Below are 12,091 nucleotides of genomic sequence, written 5' to 3'. Positions count from 1 at the left end.
ATGGGATATCAGTATCTCTTGGGAGGAGTCATTGTTCTGTTTTGGGGTTGATTTTAGTTTATCATGCAAAAGGAAAGAAAAAGGTTAATGTCTCAAAGGATTTTCAGAGGGACAGAACTTTGAAGAGCTCTGAAAGTGGAATGGTCAAGTTATGCAATGTTGAAAGTCCAGATATAATCATTGTTGGTGTTGGTGTTGCTGGCTCAGCTCTTGCTTACACTCCTGGAGAGGTGACAGACATTCCATGTCAATTGCTTATGTTGGAAAGATTACAGGAGAGAATTGCAATCTCATATTTCTGTACATATTGCAGGATGGTCGAAGAGTGCATGTAATTGAAAGAGACTTGACTGAGTCTGCCAGAGTTGTTGGAGAATTCCTACAACCTGGAGGTTACCTGAAATTAATTGGACGAGATCACATGCCCGCGCGCTGCCGCGGGCTTATAAAACAAATGCATTTGATAGTGTTATAATTGTGAACCAGCGCTAGATAAGTAATAGAAATTAAAGGTATGATGAAGCAAATATTTCATGACGAAAAAAAAAGTTGTGTTGGTGATCCAAAATTTAGAAACTGAACAAAATAATTTGTAGTAATTTACAGTGTTTTGTGAGGAAAGATACAGTGCTTTTGCCACATGATTTAGCTTTTCAGTTAATAAAAAGAAAAAAAAATTACAAAGCTAAATTCTCTACCAACTTAATATTAAAAAAAAACCAACAAAGATAATTTTAGAAGGAAAAAAACCCATGAGAAAAAACATTGCAGCAATTGACAATGTTTTGTGAGAAAAACTATAACGCTTTCTCAATAAAATAAAATAAAAAACCATTTAGAGAAATATTGTAGCAATCCACAGTGTTTTGTGAGAAAAACTACAACGCTTTCCTCATATGATTTAGTTTTATTGTAATTATAATTCTTAACCAACTCAATATTTAAAAAAGATCGACAAAGATAATTTTGAAAAAAATCATAAAAAAATCACATGGAAAAACACTGCAACAATTCACAGTGTTTTAAAGAAAAAAATTATAAAGCTAAATTCTTAATCAGCTCAATATTAAAAAAAAAATCGACAAATATAATTTTAAAAAATAAAAAAATAAAATAGAAAAACTAAGTGGAAAAACATCATAGCAATCTATAGTATTTTAAAGAAAAAAATTACAAATCAAAAATTTTAACCAGGTTAATATTTAAAAGGTAAAATCAACAAAAATAATTTTAAAAAATAAATAAATAAAAAATAAGACAGCTGAAAAAAAAATTTGAAAAAAAAAGGAGAAAAATCACCATGAATTACTGTTTTAATCCATAGTGTTTTGTGTGTGGAAAAACTGGGGGTCCACACACACACACACACACACACACACACACACACACACACACACACACACACGGACGGTTTAGTATATTAGTTAATTGGGCCTTGAAGGCGAGCCAGAACCTCAATATATTCGTAGAACCAGTTAAACTTCTCAAAGTCAAAACTATCAGAACTATAGCAGTAAACGTTAAGTGTATCTTTGTGTATCTGCAGACTGTGCGAGTGAAATTGATGCTCAAAGAGTGCTTGGATATGCAATCTTTAAAGATGGGAAAAAGCACCAAACTATCATACCCCTTAGAGAACTTCCATTCAGATGTTGCCGGAAGAAGCTTTCACAATGGCCGTTTTATTCAGAAAATGCGAGACAAAGCTGAAACTCTTTCCACGTAATCTTTCATGGACATTCATTATACTTGTTTAAGTTCTATTCCATAATAGTATTTCAATCATATGATCTTTCCAGGGTAGTTGCATAATTAATAATGTTTCTAAAGAGAATGATAATATTGTAATCTGTTTTTTATTAAATAGTGCAAAGAAGCACGGCATATATATACACAGTTTACATACAATCAGATCCACTATTCTAGGAGATATTCTAGGAGCTATTATAGGATTAACATTGGTTAATCGTAATCCCATTGATTACAGTATATCACCTAATTATGTGGGATTCTTTCCTTCAATAGTTTCCTTAAATCAGATTTTCTTGCAATGTTTTCTTCAGGGTTAAATTGGAACAAGGAACAGTAACATCTCTCATTGAAGAAAATGGGACTATTAAAGGAGTAGAGTACAAAACCAGGGTTGGAACAGAGCTGGGAGCATATGCTCCATTAACAATTATCTGTGATGGCTGTTTTTCAAATCTGCGGCGGTCTCTTTGCAATCCTAAGGTGAGGATCAGTGCTGCCAAATTGCAAAACAATCCCTTCGTTGAAGTTTTGTGATCCTGTGCGCTAATATTGAAATAACATATAACCTTTTCCACAACATAATATGGACTTTTTCCGTGCATGTAGGTGTTTTGTCGAACCATGTTAAATATTGAATATTATGTGCCAGTGTGCTTAGCCTTCAATGGACAACTATCAGAACATCACCGGTCCGCGCATAGAGAAGCCGGAATCCCCAACAGTTTTGTGATCCTGTGCGCTAATATTAAAGTAACATACCTTTTCCACAACATAGGAATTTAGCTTGCATAATTTAATCTTCCTTGCCAACTGAAATTTAATCTTTCCTTTTGCATAATTGATATCCCATCGTGTTTTGTTGCGTTTGTGAAGCCAGCCACCACCAACCACCAAGATTGAATTAGAAATGTGAAGCCAACCACCTAAGTCAATAATGGTAGCCATCCTTCACCTAAGTCAACAATGGTGTAGCCATCCTTCACCTAAGTCAACAATGGTGGGAGAAGGTGAAGCCATCCTTTCCACCTTAGTCAATAAATGTAGGCACCTTGCCTTGCCCATTGCTTGGATGCTTACCTATAAATAGGCAATGCATCCAAGCTTATTTTGCACACAACAAGAGAGGAAGAGAAGAGTGAGAGAGGGAAAGTAATCCCACAAAATTGTGAGGTATTTGTGAGAGAGTAAGTGAGGTGTTTTCTCCTATTAATAGAGAGATTTCAGTTGTTCTTCTATTAGTAGAGAGAGGTTGTAATTCCCACATTACTTAGTAAAATCCTTCTATACTTGCCCGTGGACGTAGCCAAATTGGGTGAACCACGTAAATTCTTGTGTGTCTAATTTCTCATTTTATCATATTCTTTGCCTTTTATCTTGTCGGGTTTGCATGCCAGTATCCTAACAGTGGTATCAGAGCCTTCCTGGTTGGTGTTGTTAATACACAAAAGTTATTCGTGTATACTGTTACTATTCACGTCTACGACACTATTCACCTATACGACACTATTCACCCATACGGTACTGTTCACATAAGTTACTGTTGGCGTATATAGAAAGTCAGTGCGGTGATTAAATACAGTCTAGGAAGTTCTGTCTAAGGAGATTGGGTTTTAAGCGGGACCGTTTGTGACCCCTCCAATCTTTCCTGGGAACTTACTTAGTGAAGTATTATTCACACGATACTATTTCTGTATACGTTACAGTTCTGTGAAATGGTGATAGTTGAATAGATCACGGTGAATAAAATGGCAGCAAAGTACGAGATTGAAAGGTTTAATGGGAGCAATTTGTCACTCTGGAAAATGAGAATCAAGGCAATCTTAAGGAAAGACAATTGCTTGGCAGCAATTGGGGATCGACCCGCGGAGATCACTGATAATGCAAAATGGAATGAGATGGATGGCAATGCTATTGCTAACATACATTTAGCATTAGCCGATGAAGTATTATCAAGTGTGGCGGAGAAGAAAACAGCTAAGGAGATATGGGAGACTCTAACAAAGCTATATGAGTCCAAGTCTTTGCACAATAAGATTTTCTTAAAGCGGAGACTTTATACCCTTCGAATGGCAGAAACCACGGCGGTGACTGACCACATCAACACAATAAGAACTCTATTTTCACAACTCACTACGTTGGGTCAACAAATAGAGGAAAGTGAACGTGCAGAGCTTCTACTTCAAAGTCTTCCAGATTCGTATGATCAACTCATTATCAATTTGACCAATAATATCCTCACATACTATTTAGTCTTTGATGATGTTGCAGCTTCCATCTTGGAAGAAGAAAATAGGTGAAAAAATAAAGGAGACAGAAATAGTTCAAACCAAGCAGAGGCATTGTTGGTGTCAAGAGGGAGATCAACGGAGCGTGGCTCCAGTGGGAGTCAAAGGCAAGGGAGGTCCAAATCAAGAAGCAAGAAGACTGTGAAATGCTACAACTGTGGCAGAAAAGGGCACTTCAAAAGGGATTGTTGGTTTAAAAAGGGTATAGAGAACACTGTAGAGTCATCAAAACCTCAAGGATGTGTTGCGAGCACCTCAGAAGATGGGGAGGTTTTATATAGTGAAGCAGCAACAATCTCTACAGATAGAGAAGAGTTTACTGATGTCTGGCTAATGGATTCAGGAGCAACATGGCATATGACTCCTAATCGAGATTGGTTCCATACATATGAACCTATCTCTAGAGGCAAAGTGTTCATGGGTGATAATCATGCTGTAGAGATTGCTGGCATTGGCACCATCAAATTGAAGATGTATGATGGCTTAATTCGCACTATTTCAGGAGTGCGACATGTGAAAGACTTGAAGAAGAATCTTTTGTCCGTAGGCCAATTTGATAGTCTTGGCTGTAAGATCCGAACAGACAATGGAATAATGAAAATTGTCAAAGGAGCGCTGGTGGTTTTAAAGGCGAGAAAGACAGTTGCAAACATGTTTGTATTAATGGGAGAAACACATTATGTGGCAGAAGCGTCAATCGCATCAGCCAGTCCTGCAGAAGAGAAGACGATGATATGGCATCAAAAACTAGGCCACATGTCAGAGAAAGGTTTGAAAGTTCTCTCTGATCAGAAGTTACTCCCTGGGCTTACAAAGGTTACTTTACCCTTTTGTGAGCATTGTGTTACAAGCAAACAGCACAGGTTGAAGTTTGGCACATCAACAACTAAGAGCAAATGCATCTTAGACCTGATTCACTCTGATGTTTGGCAAGCACCGGTTGTATCCTTGGGAGGAGCAAGATACTTTGTATCATTCATAGATGACTTCTCTAGGAGATGTTGGGTGTATCCAATTAGAAGGAAGGCAGATGTGTTCGCAGTCTTTAAAACTTTCAAAGCGCGGGTGGAACTTGAATCTGAAAAGAAGATCAAGTGTTTAAGGACTGACAATGGAGGAGAATATACCAGTGATGAATTTGATAACTTCTGTCAACATGAAGGTATCAAAAGGCAGTTCACAACGGCATACACTCCACAACAAAATGGAGTGGCAAAGCGGATGAACAGAACTCTATTAGAAAGAACAAGAGCAATGTTGAAGGCTGCAGGTCTAGAAAAGTCATTTTGGGCAGAAGCAGTCAATACCGCCTGTTATGTGATAAATCGATCTCCATCAACTGCCATTGAGCTGAAGACACCGATGGAGATGTGGATTGGGAAGCCAGCTGATTATTCTCGATTGCATATATTTGGAAGTCCTGTGTACGTGATGTACAATACACAAGAAGTTAGCAAGCTGGATTCAAAATCCAGAAAATGTGTATTCTTGGGATATGCTAATGGAGTTAAGGGGTATCGCCTGTGGGATCCCACTGCCCACAAGGTAGTCATCAGCAGAGATGTTATATTTGCAGAAGATAAAATGCAAATGGAAGAAAATAATAGCATTTTAAAGGAGACTACAGAAGTCCAGATGGAAAATACTCCAAATCATGCTTCTTCTGAAGTTGTACCAGAGCATGAAGAGCAAGAACAAATAGAGACTGAAACTCCTGAAGTTCGGCGGTCGACTCGTGAAAGAAGGCCACCGGCTTGGCACTCAAAATATGTTACTGAGAGTAACATTGCATATTGTCTTCTAACAGAGGATGGAGAGCCATCAACTTTCCATGAGGCTATCAAAAGTACAGATGTATCTATGTGGATGACAGTAATGCAAGAGGAGATTGAAGCTCTACACAAGAATAACACTTGGGATCTTGTTCCGCTACCACAAGGAAGAAAGGCCATTGGCAACAAATGAGTTTACAAGATAAAGCATGATGGCAATGATCAAGTGGAGCAGTATCGTGCAAGATTGGTGGTGAAAGGGTATGCTCAGAAAGAAGGGATAGACTTCAATGAGATATTTTCTCCGGTGGTACGACTTACTACAATCAGAGTAGTCTTGGCGATGTGTGCTATATTTGATCTTCACTTAGAGCAGTTAGATGTGAAAACTGCATTTCTTCATGGAGAACTTGAAGAAGAAATTTATATGCTCCAACTAGAGGGTTTTGCTGAAACAGGCAAGGAGAACTTGGTTTGCAGGTTGAACAAATCTCTATACGGTCTCAAACAGGCGCCGAGGTGTTGGTACAAGAGATTTGATTCCTTCATAATTAGCCTTGGGTACAACAGACTCAGTTCAGACCATTGTACGTATTACAAGAGGTTTGAAGAAGATTTCATCATTTTGTTGTTGTACGTGGATGACATGTTGGTGATAGGCCCCAACAAAGATCGAGTCCAAGAATTGAAGGCACAATTGGCTAGGGAGTTTGATATGAAGGACTTGGGACCAGCAAACAAGATTCTAGGGATGCAAATTCACTGAGACAGAAGTAAGAGGAAGATTTGGCTTTCTCAGAAGAATTATTTGAAGAAGATCTTGCGACGCTTCAACATGCAAGATTGTAAGCCAATTTCCACCCCACTTCCTGTTAACTTCAAATTATCCTCAAGTATGTCTCCTAGCAATGAAGCAGAGAGGATGGAGATGTCTCGAGTACCGTATGCATCAGCAGTGGGAAGTTTAATGTTTGCCATGATATGTACAAGACCAGACATTGCACAAGCAGTGGGAGCAGCTAGTCGATACATGGCAAATCCTGGTAGAGAGCATTGGAATACTATTAAGAGGATCTTGAGATACATCAAGGGTACCTCAGATGCTGCCTTATGTTATGGAGGATCAGAATTTACTGTCAAGGGTTATGTTGATTCAGATTTTGCTGGCGACCTTGAGAAAAGAAAATCCACGACAGGCTATGTGTTCATAATTGCAGGAGGAGCTGTGAGCTGGGTCTCTAAACTTCAGACTGTTGTAGCTTTATCCACAACAGAAGCTGAGTACATGGCAGCTACACAAGCTTGTAAAGAAGCAATATGGATGAAGAAACTTATGGAGGAGCTCGGGCACAAACAAGAGAACATTCTTTTGTATTGTGATAGTCAGAGTGCTTTGCATATTGCAAGGAATCCCGCGTTTCATTCAAGAACAAAACACATAGATGTTCAATATCACTTTGTTTGCGAAGTGGTGGAAGATGGAAGTGTAGATTTTCAGAAGGTTCACACAAAGGAAAACCCAGCAGATGCTTTGACTAAACCAGTCAACACTGATAAGTATATATGGTGTAAATCCTCTTATGGCCTAGTAGAAACGTAAGCAGCATGCAGATGGCAAGTATAAGAATAGAAGAATCACAGAAGATCATGTGTGAAGACTTGATTAACTCATCAAAGTCTTCAAGTGGGAGAATGTGAAGCCAGCCACCATCAGCCACCAAGATTGAATTAGAAATGTGAAGCCAACCACCTAAGTCAATAATGGTAGCCATCCTTCACCTAAGTCAACAATGGTGGGAGAAGGTGAAGCCATCCTTTCCACCTTAGTCAATAAATGTAGGCACCTTGCCTTGCCCATTGCTTGGATGCTTGCCTATAAATAGGCAATGCATCCAAGCTTATTTTGCACACAACAAGAGAGGAAGAGAAGAGTGAGAGAGGGAAATTAATCCCATAAAATTGTGAGGTATTTGTGAGAGAGTAAGTGAGGTGTTTTCTCCTATTAATAGAGAGATTTCAGTTGTTCTCCTATTAGTAGAGAGAGGTTGTAATTCCCACATTACTTAGTAAAATCCTTCTATACTTGCCCGTGGACGTAGCCAAATTGGGTGAACCACGTAAATTCTTGTGTGTCTAATTTCTCATTTTATCATATTCTTTGCCTTTTATCTTGTCGGGTTTGCATGCCAGTATCCTAACAGCGTTGGTGCTGGAAAACTGCAACCTTCCATATGCAAACCATGGACATTTTGTTCTGGCAGATCCATCTCCAATCTTGTTTTATCCTATTACAGCACTGAGATTCGCTGTTTGGTAGATTTTCCTGGACAGAAAGAACCTTCCGTTTCTAATGGTGAAATGGCTCGCTATCTGAAAACTGCAGTAGCTCCCCAGGTTACTACAATTCACTTCAAGCAATATTTATTTGAATTCTTACACTAACACAACAGAATTACTACTGATTTATGTTTGAGATCAACATGTGCTTCTCACTTTTCTGATTCTAAAAAATAATCAAGCAACTTGGGCATTCACTTGAGCGAGCGGATATGGATAGGTGTTAGATTGATTTCGGTAGGTATCTCAATGAACTTTGAATCTGTAGAAACTGAATTAGTTATCAATTTTTCTTCAAAATTCTGTTTCTAAGATAAACTAGTGTGGAAGCAAGATTTTTTAACATGGTTAACATCTGCGCCTTCAGGGGGCATCAGGAATAATCTTTCCTATAATAAAGGCTGAAGGAATTAGACAAATGTTCTTCCTTGTAAGGGTACCGCCATACCACAGAGCTCCTCCGATTGCCTGACAGGATGGATAGAGCGATTTTCCATCAAGAACTGAAACTAGTTTGCATGAGCAATTTACGTTTGTGAGAATAGCTTAGGTCTCCATTCTTGTAGAAGTCATACAACTGTAATTTTTTTATTTGTTCTTCAACTTGGGAACAAGATATCCCTCGTGAATTTGTACTAAATGCCTAATTTATTAAAAAAAAAAAAATTCCCCTATGATACCAACATTATTTATACACTTTGAAAGTTCACATGTTTCCTTTACAAGCCGAACACAGAGATGTTGCAATTAGAGTCATTAATAGCATAGTTATAAGATCCCACCCAGGTTGAATCTAGTTCAAGGCTCATGGGTTGAAGGTTTAGTTAGAACAACTTAATCTTTGATTTAAAACAAAAAAAACTTGAAATGATATTATTTTAAGTTTTTAAAAAATTCGAGTTGTTGTAATTCAACATGTTTTTATAAAATATATTTTTTAAAATATTTATATAAAAAAAAAAACCTTCAAAAAATTCTGTTTACCAAACAATCTGATACCCTCAAACATTTAGCCTGGCAATCAAAAGTTGTAGCACGGAGAAAAATATTAATTAAAGAGCAACGTGATTAAATGTTATACGTAGCACGTACAGTGACATAAAAAGAGCGAAAATAATTATTATTTCCAACAAGAAACACAAGGGAAACACAATTATAAGCTGCAAATTTTACAGCGAATCATTCATAGTCCTTCAAAGCACACGTCCTAGAGGCAGCAGCAACTGTGTCACATAGGAAAGGGATAAATAAATAAGTACACAGTGAATCATTATTTAAATAAAAAGGGGAAAAAAATGCTCAGTTACCATCCTGTGCAAAAGTCATCATCCCTCTTATTATGTTGGTTTGGAGGAGGAGAAGGAGAATGAGGTGGCTGTTGGAGGTGTTGAGGACCATATTTCATAGGGTCACTAACTCGAGGTGGTGCCACATAAGGACCGGCTTCATAGTACCCTTGCACTGGTGGTGGACAAGTCGTTGGAGGAGGAGGAGGACGAGGAGGAGAAGGGGGAGGACGCACCTCCAGCTTTGGTGGACAAGGAGGAGGAGGAGGAGGATATACTCCTGAAAAATCATCAATTTAGTAACCCATCAATTGATTAACTTCCTAAATCACAGAAAAAAGGAAAAAAAAAAAGATTTTCAGAAGCCGAACATAAATTCAATTACCTTCTGAATCTTGATACTTGTTGCTGTCGTCACTCATTCTTGAAATCAAGATATGATCACCTATGAAAAACTTGTATTTGGTATGTGGAAAAACCAAATGAATGAAATGATAAGTTTTATAGAGTTGGCTAGTTGTTGTTTAAGGTCTTCGTCAATGGCGACTTCTGACATGCATGGAAAAACTAGCTAGACGACCTATCATGTGGTGACGATTGGGATTTCTTTCAATAATAATTCAATCCATTTGTTCAAAAAAGCAATGTGGACTCTGCCTTCGTTTTCTAACTTGAATTGCATAGAAAATGGACAGAAGGTTCCTCCGAAATGAAATTTTGTCTGCTTTTAGATGGTCAAGATATTGAAAATAATAATTGATCTTCTAATCAAAACGAGACAACAAAAATATCTCGAAAGCCTTGAGTTGCATGGAAAAGGGTGGCTCTCTCCTGTAACCCATATCTATTATATTAAGACACGCCATCAAATTAATTTGAACTATATATTGCTATTTTTCTAATTAAATAGAAATATAATTCATTTTTTATAAACAGAAACCTGATCAACTTATTAACTGTATCTTAATATTATTAATAAATTATGTGTGTATTTGTGATATTAATGGTAAATCTATATTTCTTTTCAAAGAGTCGAATTTTTTTTTTGATTAATATAGATATTCAAGTTAATTTACGTGTAACTCAACTAATCTTATGAGTCATCAAGTTAATAATTATTTGTGTTTTACTTTCTTTCTTTTCCTTTTGATTTTCTTATTTTTCCATTGGGTGTTGAACTCATTACCAAACTATCAGTCTAAGTATGTGGGGTCCTGGGTCTGGCCTATCAAAATGTACAAAACGACCAAATAGAATATAATAATAATAATAATATAGAAATTCGAGTTAATTTACGTGTAACTCAACTAATCTTATGAGTCATCAAGTTAATAATTATTTGTGTTTTACTTTCTTTCTTTTTCTTTTGATTTTCTTATTTTTTCATTGGGTGTTGAACTCATTACCAAACTATCAGTCCAAGTATGTGGGGTCCTGGGTCTTGCCTATCAAAATGTACAAAACGACCAAATAGAATATAATAATAATAATAATACATACATACATACATACGGGCAAACATAAAAAAAAATCCTAATTTTAAATCTAAACTAATTTTTATCACAATTTTACCTTTAGTTTATTCTGATCTTTCATTTCTAAATAAAGTACGGACTTCGAAAGAAAAATATCATTATTGTTGCGTATTTTCTGAAATAATTAAAATTCACAGCACACATGTAAAAAAGTTAATTGTTTGATAAGTGAATACCAAACAAATTAAGACGATTTCCCACAATAATTTCGAAAGATTTGATGAGCTAGGAAGAATCAGTGTCAATCACCTGCATACAGAACTTGTTTGGAAATGTAGTTATAGTTATTTTTTAAAATATTTTTTATTTAAAAAGTATTTAAATAATATTTTTTTTAATATTATAAAATTATTTTTAATATTAGCACATCAAAATAATTTAAAAATACTAAAAATTATTAATTTAAATAAAAAAATATAAAAAATTAAATTCTTTTACAAAAACTTTTAAAATATAAAACCAAATATAGTTAGACCGGAGAGGCAAAAGCAGGAACACATAATACAACACACCGAATTGCTTCACCAATAACAAATAACCAGAGACAACAATCCCAATTTGTATGTTTGTGTGGGTGAATATAATAATATTATTAATATTATTACATTTAAAAAAATTATTACTATTAAAAAAAACATAGATTTAATTTTAAAGTAAAATCAATTATTATTATTAATATTATTATTATTAACTTGACTCCAACATTGCTTTTCAGACCCAAGTAACTTGGGGTTGGAAAAGAATGACAAACCCAAATGACTTGAGTTTTGCGGCTCTCTTTAGCCTAAAGCTCTTGGATCTGGCCTTGTAGACCGATCCAAGGCTCTCCGGATCCGTAGCTCTTGGATTCGGCATATAGATCCACAACTCTTGATTTTGATATCCGAGCCTGTAGCTTTTAAGTCCAGTATTGAAGCTAGATCTAAGACTCTTGGATTTAACAACTAAAAGAGACCCAAAACTCTTGGATCCATAGCTCTACTCTTTGGTCTAGACCATTGGCCAATGAACTTGGTTCTCCATTTCTTTGCAGTGGCTATCTATGGTCTCGGCCGCTTAATGCTTCCCTTACCATCACTTAAGCGGATATGGACAGGTGCTAGCTAGATTGATTTCGGTAGGTA

At 36.5% G+C, this 12,091-nt stretch overlaps 1 protein-coding gene and 1 pseudogene across 1 annotated transcript; one reads left to right on the top strand and one right to left on the bottom strand.

Moving 5' to 3' along the window:
• On the top strand, positions 1-8,343 carry LOC133678386 (squalene monooxygenase SE1-like; annotated as a pseudogene).
• Positions 8,344-9,240: 897 nt separating this feature from the next.
• LOC133678387 (leucine-rich repeat extensin-like protein 2) lies at positions 9,241-9,963 on the bottom strand. The gene is made up of 3 exons (XM_062100674.1): positions 9,818-9,963; positions 9,454-9,712; positions 9,241-9,369 (listed from the first exon to the last, which is right to left on the bottom strand). The coding sequence occupies exons 1-3, from the start codon at positions 9,852-9,854 to the stop codon at positions 9,354-9,356; spliced, it is 312 nt and encodes a 103-aa protein (XP_061956658.1). The 5' UTR covers positions 9,855-9,963; the 3' UTR covers positions 9,241-9,353.
• Positions 9,964-12,091: the final 2,128 nt, after the last annotated feature.

This window comes from Populus nigra, chromosome 18 (genome assembly GCF_951802175.1).
Source record: "Populus nigra chromosome 18, ddPopNigr1.1, whole genome shotgun sequence".
NCBI classification, from domain to species: Eukaryota; Viridiplantae; Streptophyta; class Magnoliopsida; order Malpighiales; family Salicaceae; genus Populus; species Populus nigra.
This window is presented reverse-complemented; position numbering and strand designations above follow the sequence as displayed.